We start from the raw sequence: 25478 nt of genomic DNA on the forward strand, positions 1-25478 counted from the left end.
CCACTTCGATTGTCAATGCATCTGGGTTTACTAGTGTTAATAGAGATAATCTAGCAAGGAGAGCTCCTATAGCTGATCTTGATTCTTCAGGTATTCACTTATCTCACTTTTCTCTTTTGGATGACCCTTCATGTGTTGACAGGGGTGGAAAATCTCTCTAATGAATCTTACTATTTGGAATATTAGAGGAGTTAATAAATCCTTTAAGCATATGATAGTAAAGCAGTTCATTCAAGAGTATCATGTCTCTTTGTTAGCCCTTCTGGAAACTAAACTTTCTGAAAATAAGTTGCAACGTTTGGCTACAAAAATTACAAAATGCTGGAAATGGATTTCTAATGTGCATGAAGCTAGCAATGGAAGAATATGGTTTCTCTGGGATAGTGATATCCTTACAGTTCAAAAATAATATCATCAGAGAATATATCACTTGCTCAATTGATTCCGGAGATGGTAGATTTTCCAGCTTGTGTACTATTGTATATGCTCTTAATCAAATGACTAGCAGAAGAATTCTTTGGAGAGATCTTTTGACATTTAAATACAATGTCAATGGTTCATGGATTATTGGTGGGGACTTCAATGCAATTACAAGCTATGATGAGAAGATAGGTGGTGTGCCAGTGTCTGATGCTGATATTGAGGATTTTCAAAGCTTCATCACCATAAGTCAATTGTTGCATATAAGATCGATTGGATGTTACTTTACATGGAATAATAAGCAAGATGTTGAAACTAGAATCTGGTCTAGATTGGATAGATGTTTGGTTAATGAGGATTGGATTCATCTATATACAACTAGTCAAGTGGAGTACCTATTGCCTAGCTGCTCTGATAATTCTCCTGCTCTGCTTATTATTGAAGATGATGATGATATTGAGGGTAAGGGACTATTTAAGTTCTTCAATATGTGGGTGAAACATCCAGATTTTATCTCAACAGTTAAATCAATTTGGGAGCAGAACATTGAAGGCTATAAAATGTACAGTTTTCACTCAAAACTCAAAAAGCTAAAGCATGCACTTAAAGAGTTGAATAAGAAGCACTTTATGAATATAAATGAACAAGTGCTTAGATCGAAGGATGATTTAGCTGATATTCAAAGGCTGCTAAGTGAGGATCTTTTCAATTTAGGTTTGATAGTAAGAGAAAAAGAATGCATCAAAAAATATGATAGGTTGCTAGACTGTGAATCCTCCTATAAACAAAAAGCCAATATAAGTTGGAGTCTGGAAAGGGATAAAGGATCTAAATTCTTTTATTCTATCATGAAAAAGAAAAGGCATCTCAACAGAATTCTGACACTCTATACTGAAAGTGGAACTAGAATCAGTGACAGATCTGGGATTATTACAAAAATTGTTGATTATTACAAAAAGCTACTAGGAAATTCTGTTTCTACAACATGAAAGCACCAATGCCACTAGGAAAGAACCCTAGAGGGGAGGGGGGTGAATAGGGTTTTTGCTAATCTAATCCGATTTAATGCCGAATAAAACTAATTGATAAGTTATCCTACCAAATAAGATACGCAATAAGTTATTAGCAAGGATAAGCAATATAAACAATGGTGAAACAAGATAAACAAAATATAGAATTGTGATAGGGCAATATAAACAATGCAAACACACAATATGATCATGGAGTTCGGACCTTCCATCCTATGTCTCTGCTCCCCACTCCCGGGGAGAAATCCACTATCACACAGGTTTTTAACGATCACCCGAAAACGTTTACACCTCACACTCGATTTTCTAGCTCACCGAAAACTTTACAATCACTTACAATGTAAACACACTAACTACCACCTCAAGTATTGGTCTCTAGCCCGTGTCTTCCTCAAGTGTTAGGAATTACAACCTCTCTCTAGGCATTACCACATACTCCACTCCTCTTGGGATGATCCTGTCTCTTATCACACACTCCTCTTGGTATACTAGTGTATTACAAAGTAAATCCTCACAATTAACGCTCACAAATCAAATGATTGTTCTCTAAACAAGGTGAGAACTCAATTAAGCACAATTCAATGTTACAATCTCTCACAACCCCAAATATACTATGAATGCAAATACAATAAGCTCAAGTGGGTGTGTGTAACAATGAGATTTAATAAATCAAAATCAAACTAAACTAAATATAAACTCTAGCTTAGAAAAATAATAATTAAACAATTATATATAAATGCAAAGCTAGATTGAGTTTAGAAAACTTCTCTATGGATAACAAGAGAGAGGGAGAAGAGTGAATGCTCAAACACCAAAGGATGATCTCCACTTGCTCTTGTGAAATTGTCTTCACAAACTGAAACTAGAAAAAATGCTTAAAAACTTTTTAAACAAAGTTAAACCAAACTTTAAACCCTTGTTAAACTTTCTTAAAACTTTCTCTTAGTTATTTTTGGTCTGAGGTATGAAGAGTATTTATAGAGACCCCAAAGACACAAGAAAAACAAAGCAAAAATACCAAAAACCCAAAACTGGAAAAGTTAAAAAAATTTAGCCGTTACAGCATTAATCGACTGACGACTTCCATCAGTCGACTGATGAGCTGAACGTTAGAGGCATTTTCCAGCTCGTCAGTCGACTGACGACCTCATCAGTCGACTGACGACCTCATCAGTCGACTGGTCAGTCGACCAAAATAAAATAGAAACTTTTTAATATTCTAGATGATTTCTTCAGTTGACACATCAGTCGACTGACGTCATTAGTCGACTTACCAGTCGACTGATAATAGGTTATCAGCCTGTTTTGAAACAGAAATCTGATTTCCAAACTGCCTTTAAAAATAGCAAATAAAATCAGAAAAATATAAAACTTTAAGAAATGATTGTAGACATGATAATACACATGCTACAAAAACTGGTTTTAAAAAATCACCTCCCATTTGTAAAATATCATCATTTTACAAAAATGTCCAAAAACATGAAACTAAACATACATGTTTTTGACATATTGATTTAAACAAACTTTTGAAAGTTTGTAAACTGATTTTATAGACTTATAAAATATGTATAAACTGATATTGAAGTCTATAAACTAATAAAATAATGTTTTCACAAAAACACCTATATTTTGATAAAATCAACAAATACGTGTGTGTGATTAATATGAGCTTAAAGTATTAACACACAAGTATAAACCTATACTACAAACACTATAAACTATATACCCAAGCTTGAAGGTCTTTAATATACTCTTCTTGATAAATTTGCGGATGAATCTTGAACTTGGATTTTCAACATGAATTGCATTGCTTCACTTCACTATTCCGCCAACCTTCATTGGATATGATCGTTGAGGCTCGATTCCATTCATCCTCCAACATAATTATTTGCCTAGAATAGATACAAAACACAAACACTAGACAAATAATATTAAATGTAAATTGTTTGTAAATCATCATCAAAACAAAAGGACCCAACAATCTCCCCCTTTTTGATGATGACAAATTATTTACAAAAAGAGATATATGCATGAAAGGAATTGAATATACAGATTATAATTATCATGCATATAAACAAAAAGAATACACTCACAATATTTCTTTCCCTTTGACAACATCAAAAAGGAAAAAACAAAAGAATGAAGAGAGCGAAAGCTTCCCCTGCAAATAAGCACGGTGAGTACAAAACAAATATAGGGATTGCTCCCCTTATCAAAATGCCTTATGGAATGTATGCAATAATGATCAAGGTAAATATATGTGAGCAAGCATATATGAAATCATGCTAGGCAAAACTCACATATCAAAAATACAATGAGAACACATGATGATATTTTATTATAAAATAGTGTGTCTCAACATAAGCCTAAAAATCATGTATAAAAATAGATTTATGAAATCAAAAGAAAGAAGAACATGAGTATCATGAAAAAAAAGTTTTCAAATGAAAACAAATCATTTAAAAGAGATCATAAATCACAAATAAATCACATAAAAAGTAAACTAATATAAAAATGGCAAGAGAAGGGACAATATCAAGCTCTTGAGCTTGTTCTAACCCATAGAAACATTTTTAGCACCCGGTAAACAAGATTTGGGAATAAACACCCAATAAACCAAGGGGGTTATAAACACAAACCTCTCATCAAAATCGAAACTAATAATCATTAAAACAAAAGAATTAATAAAGAAAAATTGTTTTCATATCCAAAAAAATTTTAAAACATAATTTTCAAAACCAAGACATAAAAAAATAAAAAAATAAAATAAAATTCTTGGTTTTAAAAAGATTTTGGCACCCAGGATTGGTTAGGGACATGACCCCTATCATTCAAGCTCAAAGCTCTGGGGTTATGAACCATCTTGGGCGCATGTGGTGCACGGACACGCTCATAACAAAAATTACTCAAATGACCCTTCCGATTGCAATAAGTATAATGGAAAGGAAGCATTTGCTTATGTTGACCAAACGGTTGTGCACGAGACTCATTTGCAAAAATAGATTTATCTTGGAAATTATTTTGCAAATGAGAAACTCTCCTCAAATCAAAACAAAATTTTGTCAAATGACCAAAACGACCACAAAACTCACATTTGTACACATGGGCATGTTTATGATGATCTATATGTGTGTGTACATGTGAATGTGATGATAAAGCTAAATGGGATGCACAAACATGATTAGGCTTGATGGGTTTTTGTGCATTATAACAAAATCTAGAAATGTGACCTTTACGATCGCAATTAGTGCATTTATAGACTTTGTTATACATGTGTGCATAGTTTGTCAGGATATTAAGCAGAGGGGTCTTGGGCTATTCTTTGCAAAATTTTGGAATTATGCAATGGCAGTTAAACTCCTGTGGACGATACACCTAAAAAAAGATATGCTCTAGATTAAATGGGTTCGTGGCAACTATTTGAGACAAGCTAACATCTGGCAAGTTCAACCTGAGAAGAGTGATTCATGATTGTGGAAGTAGTTACTAAAAGTGAGAAATATTTTGATTGATAAGCTCGGTAATGTGGGAAACTTACAGAATATCATCAATGGAAGCTGCATCAATGGCAAACTCAGTATATCATCAGCATATAGGAAAATTTTTTAGCAATCTGTTTTGGCTGAATGGTTAGGAACTATCTGGGGGGGGATGGCATTTTCCTAAGCATTCATTTATCCTTTGGTTGGCTTCTCTCTCCAGACTTTTAACATAAGAAAGGCTATGCAAAATGAGGATTTTGAGCTCTAATCAATGTATTTTGTGCTCAAGGGAAGGTCAAATTGGAACCTGTCAACATCTTTTCTTTGATTGCCTTTATTCTAAAGTGTATGGAATAAGGTAATGGATTGGTTGAGTTTCAACTGGAAGTCTTGCAGCTAGAACCAAGTAATTTGGTGGTATAGCAGGAACTTGAGGAGGAAAAGCTACAAAAAGAAGTTGAAAAGAATTGCCCTGTCTATATTAGTTTACATGATTTGGCAAGAGAGAAATCTTAGAATCTTTCAACAGAAATCAAGGGGGCCTTATCTTCTTTTTCGTTTGGTGAAGTTACATGTTTATACAAAAATTTTGAATGATAATATACCACAACATATGAAAGAGTATATAGAAAATTTATAATTTTTGAAGACTAGGTTATATAACCAGTCTCAGGAGTTTGTATCTTGATGTGCTCTAACTTTCCATATTTGGAAATGAAAATAAAAAATTTTCATTGACCAAAAAAATGTTTGTTCAACAATTATTGTCTCACATTGCTTTGCTTGAAATTTGTCTGCTAAAAGCTGGATTGTTCCTTTACAAATTCAAAAATAAGGAGGATATGAGTGATATTCTAGAAAGTGGTCCTTGGTTTTTTGGCTCCAGACCCTTATTACTGAAACCTTGGTCTATAGGGGAGGAAATTAAAAGAGCTAATGATTGTTCTTACCGTCTACTTGAACTAAGGTTCACTTATGGAATTCCAAGAGTATCAGTATAATATCTACTGCCATTGGTCACCCTATAGCCACAGACAAGCTTATAGCAAATAGGCAGTGTTTAGCTTATGCTCGGGTGGAAATTGAAGTCTAATTGCCTTCTTCTTTACCTAATCAAATTACTATACAAAGCCCCATTGGAATGCAATATAATCAAAAAGTTCTCTATGAATTGAAGCTTAGGTGGTGTGACAAATGTAAGCAAGTGGGACATGAAACTAAATACTGCAAGAAACACCCTGGAATACAAAGATGGGTACCTAGACAAAATGTTGCTGCTAAGAGACTAGAAATTCAGAAAGACAAAATAAATATAGAGTCTCAACAACAAGAACAAACCAGTAAAGTGGACAAAACAAATGCAAATTCCCTATCACAAAGTACACAAGCTGAAAGTAGTACTAATACTGAGGAACAGTCTGTTCATTTTGTGCATGTCAATAATGCTTTCATACAGTGTAAGCAGGAAGAAGGATTAAGTAATAAGGAGTAGGAATCTGTGCATGTTGTGCATGTTCTAACGGAAGCTGGTGGTTTCAGAGAAAGTATGCTAGAGAGGAACACATGGAAACAAGTGAATAGAAGCAAGTCAAGGACACAAATCCTACTAGAATGCTTATCAAGATTCTCACCACTGAATTATATGGTATGTGATTTAAACCCCTCTACAATTCATAGAGGGGTTTCTAATTATATGAATGTGACACCCCTGGTTTCACACATGGCTGCAGTCCAAGATGAACCAAAAGATATCAAACCTATCATGCATCCCCAACATTGTGCAGAAATATATTTCACTGTCACCATTGATATCACTCTAGCATATGTTCATGAAAAGAAGTAAGGGTACAAGTAGATATAAACCTGTCATGTACCCAACACTGTGCATAAATATGTTTTACTATCACCATTGATATCACTCTAGCAGATGTTCATGCAAGAAGTGAGGGTACAAGCAAATAAAAGATGAGATTTCAAAGAACACAATGTAAAAAAGAGATATCCAATAGTAACTATAATTATGTCCCTACAGAGAAAAGAGAATACAGCTGATAAACTAAAATTAGAACAATGAGTCTCTAACGTATAAGAGTCAACTGAACAGTACACAGACACTCAGCCTCCAAACTGAAATACATCCCTCAAAGATTTAAAATCATAAATAGTCTACTGTGAAGCATTAACTAGCTACCTATAAATAACGTTAAACTATACTGAGTCTCCATCAACCTAAGACTCTTCGAATCCTTGACCCGCTGCCTGAAAAAGATGGAAACAATGAGTGTCAGAGCGCTAGTAAGAACATCTCCGCCGCCCCCATGGGGGGAAGGGGGTAACCATATAAAATATTGAAGAGGAGTTAAGATTTAAAAACCCACAACACGAGATAAGTACGTCAAGGGAGTAATCCAAACAAGTAAACCCTCATATATATACCATGTATCTCAAATTGTGAATCGCTAAATATCAACTTTAACTTTTATGAATGACCAATAACAAAATACATCACCAGTACCTTACCCAAGACATATCATGCATGTCAAATCATAGTATCTCACTCTACCCTCTGATGGGTGGCACGAGAGCAAATACACAATCATGCATGACCTTTACCAAAGATATGCACCATTGTAAAGTATACCTCAATGACGGAACTATGTCCATAAACAGTGCTCGCCTGAGTCCTAAACGATCCAAAGATGCCGCATGTAGTCATCCGCAATATCATACGGCTTACCGAGCTAACGTTCTCGGCAAACTCGATAAAAACACAACACATAATGTCGTCTCCCGTGGTCTCATACGGTGCACGAACTAACGCACTCGGAGTGTAGTCGCATGCGATCTCATACAGTGCACAAACTAATACACTCTAACATCTAAACAAGGACGCACCACGGAGTGTAACCGCTCGCGTCTCATGCGGTGCATGGACTAATGCACTTGGAGTGTAGGCACCTGCGATCTCATGCAGTGCACGGACTAACAACCTCTAGCATCTAACATAGTTGATATTTAAAACAATTGTCACTCCTCATCATGACGAACATAAAACGTTAGGCTACACACTCCCAAAGACCCGTGCATACTCAAACCCAACACGTGCACTCCCATGACCACATACGTGTATCGACGTGCGAGTCCGTACATCATGTCCATGACTAAACATGCATGGAAGATCAAAATGCGCCAAAACAGCCCCAAGTCAGTTGACTGTCCCCTAGAAATTAGTCGACTGACACTCGATCAATCGACTGATTACCCATCAGTCGACCGAATGGCGAATATGCACAAACATGCACAAATAACAAGTCTCGAGCGTTCGACCGATATATATGTCAGTCAACCGGCCCGAGAGAAATCTTAGTTTCTGAAGGCCAATTCGGTCGACTGATAAAAAATGATCAGTCGACCAACCCGATAACAGATCGAAATCGATAGATTTCTTGAAAATTCACAAAAAGTCAAAATTCTTCAAAATAACTCATGTTTTAATTCTTGATTAGGGTATTTAGGGTTTGTTATATTGCATAAAATCACAAATATCAATTTAAGGGGATCTAATAACCCTAAACATGATTATGGTCATAAAATCATCTTCAAAACTATTAAATTAGCAATACATCTAATGTTAGATTTATTTCAAATCTTCAACCCTAATTAAAAAAATTTGTTTTTAATATTTTAATCAGAAGTTTAGATCTTTGCATCATCAAGCTTAAGGGAGTGATATCTACACATTTAATAGATTTTAATCTAATATAAACAAAGAAAAAGGGGATGTATTTGGAGAAGATGATCTTGGCTTGAGAAGAAGTTTTGATCCCTCAAACATGAGTAAAACTCGATCCTTCTTCACAGAAATTATAGGCCTCGCTTTCCTCTAGATCTTTGCTTCACAAAAATTCTCCAAAAAACAAAGTTGAGAAATTAGGGTTTTCAGGGGAGTGGCTGCTGCAACGTGAGAGATGAAGTAGGAGAGAGAGAAAGAAATTGGATTTATATATATATGTAAAACCCCGTATTTTTATTAGAAGTATATATAAATTATTGATGATAAATAATTCTATTGTGGTAAATGACTTGAGGTCATGGATATACCTAATAACAAGTTATTAGAGATATATGAGTGTTTATATTGGGTTTTGTGCATTTGGTTTTGGCAAATTAGCAAAACATGCACGAATCAGGAAAACGTCTTCTTAGTCGACTTATGAGTCGACCAATAAGTCGACTTATGAGCTGATTTTTAGTTTTTCTTTTAGTTTACGGATCTGTTCGGCTTTGTTTCAGGTTAGTGATTTTTAGGGAACTTTCGGAGGATTTGTAGCGGGTTTTGGTGCGGTGCAGCGAAGGGGATCGATCTCTTACGGATCTAGGAGTTGTTTAGCATATCTCAGGCGAGTAACATCTCGCCCAGCCCTACTCCCATTTTATTCGGATTTTATAAAAGTTTTATTTTGGTTTTATTGAGCCTAACTCACTATTTTTGTATATAAAAGTAGATCTTTATGGTATATGATGCGGAAATCAAATTTTTAGTTTATAAAAAACTCACCAACGATTTTTAATACAGAGATCTAGATCTGAAACCACTTTAATAAGAGATTAAAGTTTTGTTTTATTGTCTTTCAATGTTTAAATCATGTGTATACATGTTTCAGATTTTTGGTGATGATTTTACATATTAAAATGTTGTTTTATACTGCTTAATATATGTTAGAACATGTATTTTTATGCTTGGGAGGTAATGATGTTGCAAATAATCATTATATGCAAAACTAGAAAATTTTGGTCTGCTCAGTCGACCTGTCAGTCGACTTATCAGTCGACTCATGAGTCGACTGACGAGAAATTTTACAGCTTTTCTTCTCTTCTGTCTGTCAGCTCGACCAATGAGTCGACCAATGATCCCAGTCGACTCATAAGTCGACAGATGAGGAAAATTCTAGTTTTCCTTGGTTTGGATCTGTTTGGATTGTTTCTGTTTAACTGAAACTATTTGGACATGTTTATTGTTATGGCGAGTTTCTATGTGAACGAGGAGTCACCTCGAATATCTGATATTAGAAATTTATGTTTATTTTGTATCTCTATAGGTGAGATGACTTACGGACACGAGTTTAGTTTTGCAAACCAAGACACGTGTGAAATTTGTGTATATGCATCTTTTTATATATTACATTTAGTCCATGTGTTGGGCAATTACTATGTGTAGTCCATGTGTTGGGCATTTATCACATTCAGTCCATGTGTTGGACATTCATTTTTCAGTCCATGTGTTGGGCAATTATTATGTGTAGTCCATGTGTTGGGCATTTATCACATTCAGTCCATGTGTTTGGGCAATTATTATGTGTAGTCCATGTGTTGGGCATTTATCACATTCAGTCCATGTGTTGGACATTCAATTTTCAGTCTATGTGTTGGGCAATTTTCATATGCAGTCCATGTGTTGGACATCCACTACTTCTAGTTTTGGTCCATGCGTTGGACACCTGTTTATACCTTGAGTATGACACTTATACTTACATAGGCTGGACATGATACTTATGTGGGTTGTGACATGGTATGGTATTTAAGTTCTGAGATGGGTTTGTCTTCTTTTATTATTGTTCCAGTATTAGATTTTGGGTTTGTTATTTAGGGATTTACAATTTGAGCTACAAGATATATACATGAGGGTTTCCTTGTTTGGATTATTTCTCTCGACGTACCTATGCTCGTGTTGTAATTTCCTAAGTACTAAAACCCTCTTATCATTAGGGATCTATAAATATATATATATATATATATATATATGTATGTATTAACTGTATTTTTTGTATACAACGAGCCCTTTTCCTTGGGGTTGGTTGTGATGTTGCTCGCTAGAGCTTTGACGCTCGTTGTCCCTTCGCCTTTCAGGTAACGAGCTAGGAGCCCAGAGAGTCGCAGGTTGATGGCGATACACTTTAGCTTCAGCTATCTGTTTTAGTTATATTTTTCTTTTGAGCTCTACTGTAGACTTTTGTTTAGATATTTGAGGGAATTATTCTAGAAGTTGTAAAGGTTGTGTGCCTTATTTCCTCTTATTCAGATATTTTGTACTTAAGACTTGTTGAGATTCCAGTTTATTTATTTTAGACATTGATCTTGTATTTCTGTATGTTGGATGATGAAATATTAATTTGATCTCTTTTATTTCATCAGTCAGACATTGATCTTGTATTTCTGTATGTTGGATGATGAAATATTAATTTGATCTCTTTTATTTCATCAGTTATCTCTTGTATTATCATTTACTTATGTTGGATGATGAAATATTAATTTGATCTCTTTTATTTCATCAGTTATCTCTTGTATTATCATTTACTTGCTTTTGTACCTACACCTACTATTGACTCTACTAGAGAAATAGTAATTATGATGGTGAAACATGTTAATGCACGGTGTGGTGCATAGCAGATTTGATATTCTTGGTTTCACCTTGGACTGCAGCCTTGTGTGAACCCAGGGGCGTCACAGTTGGTATCAGAGCTCTAGTTCTAGTATCCTTAGGATCATCCTGTGTCAAGTCGTGGAGCTAGGATAGAGTTTGGATGTTGGAAATCTCTCTTCTGACGTTTGTTCTAACAAGTTTCTACAACCTTCAGGCGAGTATCTATCTTATTCTATCCCTCCTCTAGTTTTTATAAATATTTTGAAGAGTTTTCTAATTTGATGTTTTATATGTTCGAGTCTAATAACAATTTAATTATTGTATAAAATTGATCCTTTGATATATATATAAAGATCTTAGTGTCTTTCATCGTTATAAGAGTTTAAATCACGAATTACAGAAGTATTTTTAAGATATTAAATAATTAAATATATTGTTTATCTGAAATTTTAGATGCTTTCTTATTCTTCATTTTAAAGTATTCGTGCATGATGAGCGTTTACATTGATTTTCATTGTAGCTAAATAAATTCATGTTGTATGTTCTGCTCTGAAATCTGTTACACTATATTATACTATTGACTAATTTTAAATTAACATAATGAAATCCATAATTGCCAACCAAACCTAATGGTCGAATTGAAAGATATTTGTTGAATCTAGTTTTTCCTTAAACAGCAATATCCATACCTAAAGATTATTTTTTCCTAGAGAAAGTTATATGCTTCAATTTATCTGTATGATATATTCTGCAGTGAAAATCTGCTGCATTATATAAAATGTTATAACTTGGAAATTAGAAATTTATCATATGAACTCAAATCTGAACCAATATCTATTTTTGTCAAATGTGATAGCTATTGTGAGTCTAGTTTCAAAACAAAAAACTTATTCTAAAAGAGTTTGTTTCCAGAGAAAGATATTCTCAATTTACTATTGATTATGTCTTGCAGTTATGATGGTTATAGATCTTCAGATGTGGATCTCACGTTATTACAAGATTTGTGGCTATGTATGCTATATTGTTGTTAGTTGACACTACTTTTGACATTCGATTGTTAAATTGATAATATACATTTTAAATAGATTTATGTGTTCTATACGTTAATCCGGAATTAGGAGATGAGACCTATTTTGCCGTTCCCGAATCGGATTGAGATAAATGTATTACAATATTATGTATCGTTATATTATTGTTATCCGGATAGGTAAAATAATAAACCCATTTTGCCACAGAAAATGATTGTTTAGTTAGATATTTTAATTATTGTGTTTATTACATGTATCCGTGAATAGCTTAGGAAAAATTAATAAATCCCATTGCTTGCAGATGATTGTTTAGTAAGTAGTAGATATCAAGTCAGGGTTGTGTGTGGTTTTTTTTATCGTTATTTATTATGTTATCCTTGGAATAATGTAATATTTTTTATATTTATACCTATTACACATATCGATTGAGTTAGTATACTGGTATTAATTCATTTACAAATAGTATCTCTGCATAGTAAATTTAGATGATGTCAACTTATCTATATTTGCATCGTATAGCTTTACTTCCTATGAAGATTATCTTCCCGATTAGATGGTATTTCCTTTGATGATTTTGATTGTGCACCGTTATATGAATACGACTAGTTATATATTTTTTGTATTTAGGCTTATTATCGATTATCTCTTATTTATGATGCTTTAGTCGTTCACTTCGGGACGTAGTTCGAGATGACTTGATAGGTTTTTCTTATCTGTTGTCGGGATATTGTTCGTATTTATAATTGTATTAATTACTTTTCTCATTTCATTAGGAAGAGGTAATATGAATGATTTGAGTTATATGTATGTTATCTGATTTGTATTTCTTATATTCTCCCACCCCTTCCCTTGTGTGGAACGGTTCCAGTGATGATCTCGCTAGCGCTTGTACCGCTCTGTTATTTTCCCCCTTTCATGGTTAGCTGAGTCAGGCACACGGGTAGAGTCTTGCTATTGTTAATGAGACATTTTTTAGTTGTTCCGTTTAGCCTATTTATTATAATATTTATAGTTATCACAGACTCACATGTAGTGATTATTTTTCAGTACTCCATGATTAGTATTTTATTTCATAGATGTTGAGAGCTATTGTATTACTTTGTTTTTTTTGACTCATCTGTATTGATGATTTAGTTCAGTACTCAGAGAGATATGGTCTATATTCCAGTTTAGGCTTTATTATTGATATTTCTTATGCTTCTTCTGTGTTTATTCCTAGTGTGTTCTATTTCTATTTTTGCTCTTGTTCTTACCTCAACCTGATTTATTGTTTTCCACTAGAGATTAGTGATTGTGGATGGTGAAACTTTTTCATAGCATGGTTGGTTGGTGTTTCTTGGCAGGTTTGTACATCCGTGGGTTTTACCTTGCGGTACTACCCGCTTGTGTTTGAATCCTGGTGCTGGTCGTCGACAGAATCGACTAATTAGAATAGTAGTCGACTACTCATGTATATGACTTAAATATAAGATTCTATCAATTTACAGTATAGTCGACTAATTTGGATAATAGTCGACTACTCAAGTTTATTACAGAAACATAAGTTTCTGTTATTTTACAGTATAGTCGACTAATTGACATTATAGTCGACTACTGAAGGCAAAATTTATTTTTTAAGTTTCTGTCAAATTACTTTATAGTCGACTAATGAACTTTATAGTCAACTACTGAGAAATTTTCTGAATTCACAGAGTATGTTTAAACTCAGTGTAGTCGACTAATCTGTATTGTAGTCGACTACAGATATAGTTTTTCCAGAATTTAAAGTTTGAATTTATGACTGTTTATACCCATTTTTAAACATTTTTAAAGTTCAAAAAAAATTTGTCTTTTCAAGGGCTATAAATAGGTTATTGGTTCAAAAAAATGCAGAGACTAACATACCCATAAGCATTGATCTTTGTGCATTTTTTCAAGTGAAAAATATTCAGATTTTGAGAAAAAGAAAAGTTTATGAAATTACCTTTGAACATCATTCAAATACTTATTGTTTAGGCAATTTACAGAAGTTAGAATCATTCTTAAGCCACTACTACACTACACTATAAATCAAGGCTTATAGGAATTGAAATTGTTGCTTCAAAAGTTCTCTCGAGTTATGAGAGGTGTTAATCTCTTGGTTTAGAGATTGGTGTGTAAATTGGTAAGGTGTTTGTCAATTGGTGTTGCAATTTACAGGAACTTGCAAATTGGTCAGGTTTACTTTTGATTTTGTAAGTTTATTAAAAATAATAGTGGAAACTCTCAAGCGGGATTTGCTTGGGGACTGGATGTACACCGGATTGGTGGAACCAGTATAAAACCTTGTGTTTGTGTTTGTGAATTTCTGAGATTGCCATTTTCTTTACAATTTATAATTTACTTTGCATAAATTTTTAATAGAATACTATTCACCCCCCCTCTAGTGTTCTAGTGTATCTATTTCAGATCCTACATTTGGTATCAGAGGAAGGTGAAAGATGGCATCGACAAATGCATTACAATTCAAAGAAGGTTACTCTACAAATCATCCACTAATGTTCGATGGTTTGAACTACAACTATTGGAAGTGCCGAATGAAAATTTACCTTCAATCAATTGGCTACGAACTTTGGAACGTTGTGGAAACGAAATATGAGAAGCCAACAACTCCATTTTTAGAACGGACTACTTCACAAAGAAATAATGTAAATTTGGATTCAAAAGCAATGAATACATTATTTTGTGCACTTGACAAGAATGAGTTCAATAGGGTGTCAACGGCCACATCTGCATACAATATTTGGCATACACTTGAGGTAACTCATGAAGGTACAAATAAAGTTAAAGAATCTAAAATTTCTGTTCTTGTGCACAGATTTGAATTGTTCAAGATGAAGAAAAATGAGACTATTGGAGAAATGTTCACAAGATTCACCGGCATCACAAATTCTCTCATTGGTCTTGGAAAAACATATACACAAGTGGAGATGATAAGAAAAATACTTCGATCACTTACTCCACAATGGGAAAAGAAAGTTACCACAATCGAAGAAGCCAATGATTTGTCAACTCTTACGGTTGAAAATCTTATCGGAAATCTTATGGCATATGAAGTTCAAATTGAAGATAGAAAGAATGATGAAGAAACAAAGAACAAGAAAGTACTTGCATTCAATACTATTTCCGATAAAGATAATTCAGATGATGATGATGAAGAAATGGGCATGTTTGCACGAAAATTTTAGAAATTTATAAAACGATGTAATTTTAAATCTAAGAGTTCAATTTCAAATAACCCTATTTGTTTTAAGTGTAATTGTAAAACCCCGTAAATTTAAATATTTTATGATAAATAATGATAAATATGTTATATAGTGAAAAATAATATATTTTGATGTTTGAATATGATAAGAATTGATTTGAGATTAATTCAATGTATATTTGTAAAAATATGGGTGCAAATACACAAAACATGCACAAAGACCAAAAGAGTGAAAATCTGGGAATAAGGACTAGTTATGAGTTGTTAAGTTTTTCATACCGATGTATTTAGAATTTGGAAAAGTGTAAAAGACAAAATTTGTAGGTCTCTTCAACAGTTTTCCAACAAGTCTTAGATCACTTCATTCTGAGGTTGGATGAGAAAGTTACAGCCAAAATAATGAAGGTTATTTTCCTAGTCAGACTAGGTTTCCTGGTTCGGGTCTAACAGGTTTGTTTTAGGTTTGCTACTATAGATACCTGTAATTTTTATGAAAATTTCTTTCTTTTATCATATCTAAGAACCCTAACAGCCACCAAACCCCCATAAACCATATTTTGAAATCTTGAAGATTGGAGGCTTTCAAGTTGGGTTTTTGTTGATTTTTGGCTTTTGGAGTGGAAATCTCCTTCGACGTTGCTTCTAACAAGTTTTCCTACAACCCCAGGCGAGTATCATCTCTACTAATCCCCCTTCTAGTTTTTAAAATATTTTTGAAGAGTTTTTAATGAGTTTTATAGAGTCTAATCAATTAATTTATGTATAAAAATTGAATCCTTTGTATATATATATAAAGACTAGGTCTTTTCATGTTAAAGAGATTAATCACGAATTTACAGAAGTATTTTAAGATATAAAAATAATTTAAAATATTGTTTATCTGAATTTAGATGTCTTATTCTTCATTTTAAAGTTTCGTGCATGATTGAAGGTTTACATATGATTTCTTGTGCAAATAAATCATGCTTGTTATGTTCTGCTGAAAATCTGTTACACATATATACTATTGAACTAGAAATTTTAAATAACAAATGAAATCCAAATTGAACCAAACTAATGGAAATTGAAAGATATGTGAATCTAGTTTTCAAAACAGAAAACCATACCTAAAGATAGTTTTCCTAGAGAAAGATATGCTCAATTTACTGATGATATATTCTGCAGAAAATCTGCTGCACATATAAAATGTTTAACTGGAAATTAGAAATATCATATGAACTCCAAACTGAACCAAATCAGTGTCAAATGATAGCTATGTGAGTCTAGTTTCCAAAACAAAAAACTATTCTTAAAAGAGTTTGTCCAGAGAAAGATATTCTCAATTTACTAATGATATGTTCTGCAGATGATGGTAGACTTCAGATGTGGACACGTATACCAAGATTTGTGCATGTATGCTATATTGTGTTAGATTGACACACTTTTGACACGAGTTAAATTGATAAACACATATGAATAATGATGTTCTATACGTATCCGGAAATAGGAAGATGAAACCTATTTGCCGCAGAACGATTGAGTAAAAGTATTACAATAGTATCGTTATTATATGTATCCGGAATAGGAAAATAATAAACCCTATTGCCACAGAATGATTGAGTAAGAGTATTATAATAGTATTGTGATTACATGTATCCGGAATAGGAAAATAATAAACCCTATTGCTGCAGAATGATTGAGTAAGAGTATTACAACAGTATCGTTATTATATGTATCCGGAATAGGAAAATAATAAACCCTATTACCACAGAGCGATTGAGTAACGAGCATTACAAAAGTATCGCTATAGTAAAAGATGATGCACACATAGATATTTGATCAGTTATAGGCTTTACTTCCATGATAGATTACCCGCGAGTAGGGTATTTCCTTTGAGATTTTGATGCACCCGTTATGAACGACAGATATTTTTGTTTTAGCTATTATCGATATCCTCTTATTATAGAGCAGGTCACTCGGACGTAGTTCGAGATGAGATGGTTTTTCTTTGTGTGGGAGATTGGGGTATTTATAATTGATTAATTACTTTTCATTCATAGAGAGTAATATGAATGATTTGATATATGTATGTACTGATTTTATTTTCTTATATTCTCCCACCCCTTCCCCTGGGGAGAGGTAGTGATGATCTCGCTAGCGCTTTGACGCTCGTTATTTTTCCCCCTTTTCAGGTAGCGAGTCAGGCACACGGAGAGTCGCAGGTTAATGAGACATTTTAGTTGTCCGTTTAGCTATTTATTATATTTTATAGTTATCACAGAACTCCACATGTAGTTGATTATTTTCAGACTCCAGATTAGTATTTTATTTCATAGAGTTGAGAGCTATTGTAAGACTTTGTTTTTTTTTGACTCATTGTATTTGAGATTTAGTTCAGACTCAGAGATATGTCTATTTTATTCCAGTTAGGCTTATTATTGATATTCTTATGCTTCTTCTGTGTTTATCCAGTGTTGTTCTATTTCTATTTTTGCCTGTCTGTACCTTCACCTATTTTTATTGTTTCCACTAGAGAGATAGTGATTGTGATGGTGAAACTTATCATAGCATGGTGGTTGGTGCTTGGCAGGTTTGACAATCCGGGTTTTACCTGGGACTACAGCCTTGTGTGAATCCTGGGGCGTCACAGTTGGTATCAGAGCTCTAGTTCTAGCATCCTTAGGATCATTCTTGTGTCAAATTATGGAGTTAGGATAGAGTTTCATAGGGATCATGTATACAGTCCGCTAGGAATCCCTAGTATGAGTGAGGGTGTATTATATATATATATATGTACGCGGAAAATCTACAAATTTTTTTATGAACTATTTGCTTGACAAATTAAGCATGACATGAAATATAAGTGATACGATTTACTTATTGGTATATGTTATATGCTTCATGCTTGAGATCCTATTTGCTGCGTAATAATCTTTATTTTGAAATTATAGATGTCAGGAAGTGGTTGTGGATGTCGAGTTTCTCGTGCTAAGGGAGTTGGGCAGGAAGATAGGGAGCCCGAGCCACAGCAGGCTCCGTAGTACTTAGTGGATCTCATAGCACCATTGGCAGCTCGTATGGTGACTATTGAGGAGCAGTTAGCAGCACAGGTTCGTCCAGAGACTCCCGTTCCTGAAGAGGCACCCGTTCAGGAGTCATCTATTCGGGAGGAAGTATTAAAGAGTACACCAGTGGTCCCACAGGCACCACCAGTTGATGGCAAAGAAGCTGATCAGGAGGCTTGGCTTCGTTTAGTTGAGAGGTATCAAAAGTTGAAAGCTCTAGAGTTCCACGGTTCGACGGATTCTATTGCTGCACATAAGTGGAAGGAGGATGTGAGCAACATCTTGGATATGCTGAATGTTAATTCGATGCAGAAGTAGAGGCTAGTGGCTTTCAGCCTCAAGGGCGATGCGGGAGGATGGTATCGACTTTGTTTCACCCCCGAGCAGAGGATGACGGCTTCATGGGAGACCTTTATATATCTGTTTGATGAGCAGTATGTTTCGGCTGTAGCGAAAGCCGGAAAAGAGTTAGAGCTGGCTTGGTTAGAGCAGGGAGATATGTCTGTCATGGACTTCATGAGTAAGTTCATGTCATTGATTAGATTCACCGGCATGTGGCACACAGAGGAGCGTCAGGCTCAGATGTTCTTAATGGGACTTCGTCTAGGATTGCGTCGGTATATTGTATCGCAGAGGTTTCGGTCAGTGCGAGAGGTAGCAGATGCTGCCATGACTCAGGAGACAGATACAACCATATTCATCAAGGACAAGGGAAATAGCAAGTCAGGACAGTCCAAGGACAAAGGAAAAGGAAAGAGACCGTTTGGAGGCTCAGGAGGACCCCAGCAGCAGGGTAAGGGTCCAAGGACAAAGGAAAAGGAAAGAGACCGTTTGGAGGCTCAGGAGGACCCCAGCAGCAGGGTAAGGGTCCGTATCATCAGGGTCCTCATAAGAAGGGTCACCAGACGGACCAGAGAGCGTAGCAGCAGCGCCGATTCCAGGGAGCTTGTTACAATTGTAACAAGATTAGGCACTGAACAGCCGAGTGCCGCAGCGCACCCGTAGCAGGCCAGCAGGCCAGGACTCAGCAGCATCAGCAGAACCGTGCTCAAGGACTCGGTCAGGGCCAGCAACCGAGGATTAAGGCACCTCCAGCAGTTCCGAGGATAGAGGGACAGGTTTGAGCAGTCCAGGTGATCCAGCAGAGGCAGATGGCACTATTCGCTCCAAGTGATGCAGAGCAGCAGACCGGTAGAGTGTATGTAGTGGTTCCTCGCGATCATGGCGTGAGCGGAGCTGTGGTGGAAGGTACATTCTGTGTGAATTCCTTTCCAGCACGTATTCTTTTTGATTCTGGCGCTTCGCATTCTTTTATCTCCTATGATTTTTCGATTAGACTTCGCCTCGTAGCTCAGCCGTTAGATTTTCTTTTATCTGTATCTACTCCGTTGGGAGAGATGTCTCTGTTAGAGAGTGTTTGTAGGAGATGCATCGTCAGCTTGGACGATTCTGAGTTCGTGATCGATTTGATTATATTGCATATGTCTGAATTCAATGTGATTCATGGTATGGATTGACTATCTTCCTACCATGTGAGTATTGACTGTTTTGCGAAAACAGTCAGTTTGAGAGCATTTGATGGATCAAAGTTAGTTGTAGCTACCTCCAGAGGCAACCAGCTTGCGGAGTCATTTCTGGCGTACGTAGAGGAGGCGATATTGCGGGATCGGGGCATAGATTTGAGTGAGATTTGAGTAGTCTCAGAGTACCAGGATGTCTTCCAGGACATACCAGGATTACCTCCAGTGAGAGAGGTCGAGTTCTGCATAGAGTTGTAGCCAGGCACCACACCAATTTCCCGAGCTCCTTACCGTATGGCACCTGCTAAGATGAGGGAGCTACAGATCCAGATCGATGAGTTATTGTCTCAGGGCTTCATTCGACGGAGTCATTCTCCGTGGGGAGCACCGGTCCTCTTTGTGAAGAAGAAGGACGGGAGTATGCGATTGTGTATAGATTATCGTGAGTTGAACAAGGTCACTATCCACAACAGGTACCCATTACCGAGGATCGATGACTTGTTCGACCAATTACAGGGAGCGCAGTGTTTCTCGAAGATAGATCTTCATTCCAGATATCATCAATTGCGGGTTCGGGAGATGAACATCCCCAAGACCGCTTTCTTGACTCGATATGGGTCTTTCGAGTTTCTTGTCATGCCATTTGGGCTGACCAATGCACCCGCAATATTTATGGATTTGATGAATCAGGTTTTTTATCCGTACTTGGACCAGTTTGTGATAGTTTTCATCGATGATATTCTTATTTACTCGAGGTCGGAGGCAGAGCACGAGCAGCATTTGAGGTTAGCATTGCAGATATTGAGAGAGCACCAGTTGTATGCTAAGTTTAGCAAATATAAATTCTGGTTATCAGAGGTCAGATTTTTGGGCCATGTTATCAGCCGGGAGGGCATCGCAATAGATCCGGTTAAGGTAGAAGCCGTACTTGATTGGGATCCACCGAAGACAGTTACCGAGATTCGTAGCTTCTTAGGCCTGGCAGGCTATTACAGAAAGTTCATTCAGGATTTCTCGAGGATTGCCACACCACTCACATGCCTTACTAAGAAGGGTGTACAGTTTATTTGGAGCACAGAGTGCCAGAAAGCATTTGAGACTTTGAAGACTAAGTTGACTTCAGCACCAGTATTGATTATTCCTAGCAGTGATAAGACTTTTGTTGTCTAAACTGATGCATCCTTATCAGGTCTTGGCGGTGTATTGATGCAGACCCAGAGAGTCATCACCTATATTTCGAGGTAGCTGAGGACTCATGAGCAGAATTATCCCACGCACGATTTGGAATTAGCAGCAGTGGTCTTTGCATTGAAGGCGTGGAGACATTACCTGTACGGAGTACAGTTTGAGCTATTCACAGATCACCAGAGTTTGAAGTACCTCTTTTCATAGAAAGAACTCAACCAGAGGCAACGACGATGGGTAGAGTTTATTACGGATTATGAGTTTGCCATACAGTATCATCGGGGAAAGGCGAACGTGGTAGCTGTTTGCGTCAAAAGTTGGTCTCGTCGTGGAATTCATTATATCTTCGATCGATTACAACAAATTCAAAAGAAATAGCCTTTTTATAAGAGTTCTTTTACACAACAAAAAGAAAATTACAACTTTTTAGAAACAAATGCAGGATCGTTGTTTGGATCGCTGCTTGCGTGGGATCTTTGCCTGTACCGGGGGTGCGTTAGCCCGTGGACCACCGAATCACAGATTCTGATTGAATCGTGAAGGGGGCTTAATGATTCTTCCTTCATTTATCAAAGTAGGAATTTGAAGTGAAGATCTTATCAAAGTAAGACGATCACTCTTCTTAAGATCAAGTCAAAGCTCGAATCTCAAGGAATTGCCCCGAAGCTCAAGTACTCTGCTCTGTCTGCTCTAAAATGCTCAGCGATCAGCCTCCTCAAAAAACAATCTCAGGGGGGTATTTATAGCCCCTGAACAAATAACCATTTCCGAGACAGTATTTGCTGTCTCGGCGGCCGAGACAGTAAAGACTGTCTCGGGTTCCGAGACAGTAAACACGGTCTCGGAAATCTTCAACTGCCCGACAGTTTTCTTGTAACTGCCTTCCCACGTTTTAAAACTCTGTTATCTTGGCAGTTATCAATGTGATTCTCACCCACGATGTTTCCCACGTTCCTGAACAGTTGGTGGCCACGTGTCGGTGGTTATAAAACAGTTCTGAACATTTAAAAGCTGTCTCGCGTGCGAGACAGTGAACACTGTCTCGCGTGCGAGACAAAAACTGAGAGCTGTCTCACGTGCGAGACAGTAAATTCTGTCTCGCATGGCGAGACAGTAAAGACTGTCTCGCATGGCAAGACAGTAAAGACTGTCTCGCGTGCGAGACAGTCTATACTTGTGTCCTTTTTTTTGATTTTTGGATGACTTCCTTTTGAGCTGCGTTTGGATCTTTTTTAGTATTTTTTGACGCCTACAGATACCCCCTCTAAAGTATTCCAGACTCCTTCTTTTATAGAGGAGTCTGGGATACTTTGGATAAGATAGATTTTATTTACGATCTCTTCAATATTTGGTTGAGTAGATCGTGTAGAAGGATCCGTAAATGGTTTCAACTCCTGATCTCTTCATCCCTTAGTCTATTCAGTTCTTTGTAGAATAGCTAATAGTCTTCCGGTACTGCGTTTATCGCTTGACCATTGTCGAGATCTTGATTCGAAGTTGGTATTTGTTCTTGTAGGTTCAGCTTTTGTCACCGAATTGATACATCCATTGAGAGTTCATCAGGTTATCCTTAAGAATATTCAGAATAATATTCTTCAGAAACTGCTTGTCGAACGTAGGAAAACAGTTTAGACTCGTGTACCTATTGGAGTATTCTGGTCTCTTTTTGTTGGTAGAGGTGAACCCGATGATGGAGAGGAAGAATTTTATATTCTATCTCCTGGTCTCTTTTTTGTTGGTAGAGATAAACCCAGAAATTGAAGAGGAAGAATTTTATATTCTATCTCTAGGTCTAAAGAAAACTCAAAGTAGGATCTCCACTTAGAGAATCTGGACAGGTTTGAATAATCCTAACTGTCATAAGGTTTGATTATTCAACTTGAAAATGGACCCCTCGTTCGTGTAACGAATCGAGAGAAGATTCTGGTTGTGGTCCTAACTGTAGTAAGGTTTGACCAAGTGGGGGTTTGAGATGATCCTAACTGTTTAAAGGTTTGATCGCTCGATTTGCAGACTTCTCGTTCGTGGAAGGAATCGAGAAGAGATTTTGGCTTTGGTCCTAACTGTTTAAAGTTTGACCAAATGGGAATTTGAGACGATCCTAACTGTTTAAAGGTTTGATCGTTCAATTTGTGGACCTCTTGTTTATGGAAGGAATCGAGAGGGGATTTTGGTTTTGGTCCTAACTGTTTAAAGGTTTGACCAAATGAGGGGTTTGAGACGATCCTAACTGTTTAAAGGTTTGATTGCTCAATTTGCGGACTTCTCGTTCGTGGAAGGAATCGAGAAGAGATTTTGGCATTGGTCCTAACTGTTTAAAGGTTTGACCAAATGGGAATTTGAGACGATTCTAACTGTTTAAAGGTTTGATCGTTCAATTTGTGGACCTCTCGTTCATGGAAGGAATCGAGAGGGGATTTTGGCTTTGGTCTTAACTGTTTAAAGGTTTGACCAAATGGGAGTTTGAGACGATCCTAACTGTTTAAAGGTTTGATCGCTCGATTTGCGGACTTCTCGTTCGTGGAAGGAATCGAGAAGAGATTTTGGCTTTGGTCCTAACTGTTTAAAGGTTTGACCAAATGGGAATTTGAGACGATCCTAACTGTTTAAAGGTTTGATCGTTCAAGTTGTGGACCTCTCGTTCATGGAAGGAATCAAGAGGGGATTTTGGCTTTGGTCCTAACTGTTTAAAGGTTTGACCAAATAGGAGTTTGAGACGATCCTAACTGTTTAAAGGTTTGATCGCTCGATTTGCGGACTTCTCGTTCGTGGAAGGAATCGAGAAGAGATTTTGGCTTTGGTCCTAACTGTTTAAAGGTTTGACCAAATGGAAATTTGAGACAATCCTAACTGTTTAAAGGTTTGATCGTTCAATTTGTGGACCTCTCGTTCATGGAAAGAATCGAGAGGGGATTTTGGCTTTGGTCCTAACTGTTTAAAGGTCTAACCAAATATGAGTTTTATGAGGGAAGATTTATCCAACAAAGTGATCGAATCTCATCTCAGCAAAAGCGTATTCGGAAATCACCGTGGGGATGTAATGTTTATCACTTTGTTTGTAATGATCGGGTTATCTCTAAGAAAATTACATATATCATTCTTCCGAGAACTTCCCGTTACAGGAACCATCCACCCCCAGCTTTCTTCGCGAAACTGGGTTTAACGTCATACCGAGTTACATGACCGGGTTATCCTTAAGAATATCACATGTAAAAATTCTCCAGAAACTTCCCGTCAAGAGTGGGAAACAGTTTAGACTCATATACCTATTGGAGTATCGAGGAGCAATTTATACTCGTATACTCTTTGGAGTGAGGGGAAACAGTTTATACTCGTGCGCCCAATGGAGTTAGAGCCGTCTTTACTTGGCTTGTTTCGCCGTTATGACACCGGAGTTAATTAAGTCTTGGATTTTGTTTTTGAGTCCAAAGCAAATCTCGGTGGGATGAAGAACCCTTCTGTGGTACGCACAGTAGTTTGGATCCGTAATCCTCTTAGCTCCATCCTGATCTTTAATAGGTGGTAGCTCGATTTTGTCATTGGCGAGGAGGTATTTCAATATGGCTGGAGCTTCATCATTTTCGAAAGAATACTCCTTTTGAAACTTCGGATCGAGAGTCGCGTTCCCAGCGATTGCAGATGTCGTCGGTCGACTTCTCTCAGCTTTCTTTCTTTTAAGAAAGTGCTCAGCTTGTTCACCGCGTATTTTCAAATCTTTCCATGTTTTGGATGGTACGACCCCCAGGGCTTCCAGGACATTGATGGAGAGGTTATTGTGGTATGTTTGCAGGATAAACTCCTCTGTAATAGGATCTCTACAATTCATTGCTTTGTTACGGAAGCGTTTGACAAAATTATCGACCTACTCTCCGTCTTTTTGCTTCTCATCTAAAAGGGTTCCGATTGACACTTCGGTGTCATGATTGAAGAAATTGCTGAGGAACAAACTTTCCATGTCATCCCAGCAATTGATGCTCCCTGGCTTGAGACGTCGATACCAATCGAAGGCGGGCCCACGAAGGGTGCCAACAAATGACCGGACCATTAAAGCCTCGTTTCCAGAGATCATGCCCAAATGAGACTTGAAATAAATCAAGTGCTGAGTAGGCGAGCTTTTCCCATCAAAC

At 36.5% G+C, this 25478-nt stretch overlaps 1 protein-coding gene across 1 annotated transcript; it reads left to right on the forward strand.

The window, feature by feature from the left end:
* On the forward strand, positions 357-1409 carry LOC109826511. Its single transcript, XM_020393541.1, has one exon. The coding sequence runs from the start codon at positions 357-359 to the stop codon at positions 1407-1409; it is 1053 nt and encodes a 350-aa protein (XP_020249130.1).

Source organism: Asparagus officinalis, chromosome 10, assembly GCF_001876935.1.
Source record: "Asparagus officinalis chromosome 10, Aspof.V1, whole genome shotgun sequence".
NCBI classification, from domain to species: Eukaryota; Viridiplantae; Streptophyta; class Magnoliopsida; order Asparagales; family Asparagaceae; genus Asparagus; species Asparagus officinalis.

Coding starts and splice junctions, on each gene's coding strand:
- LOC109826511 (XM_020393541.1), top strand. CDS start 357: ATGGAAGAATATGGTTTCTCTGGGATAGTGATATCCTTACAGTTCAAA.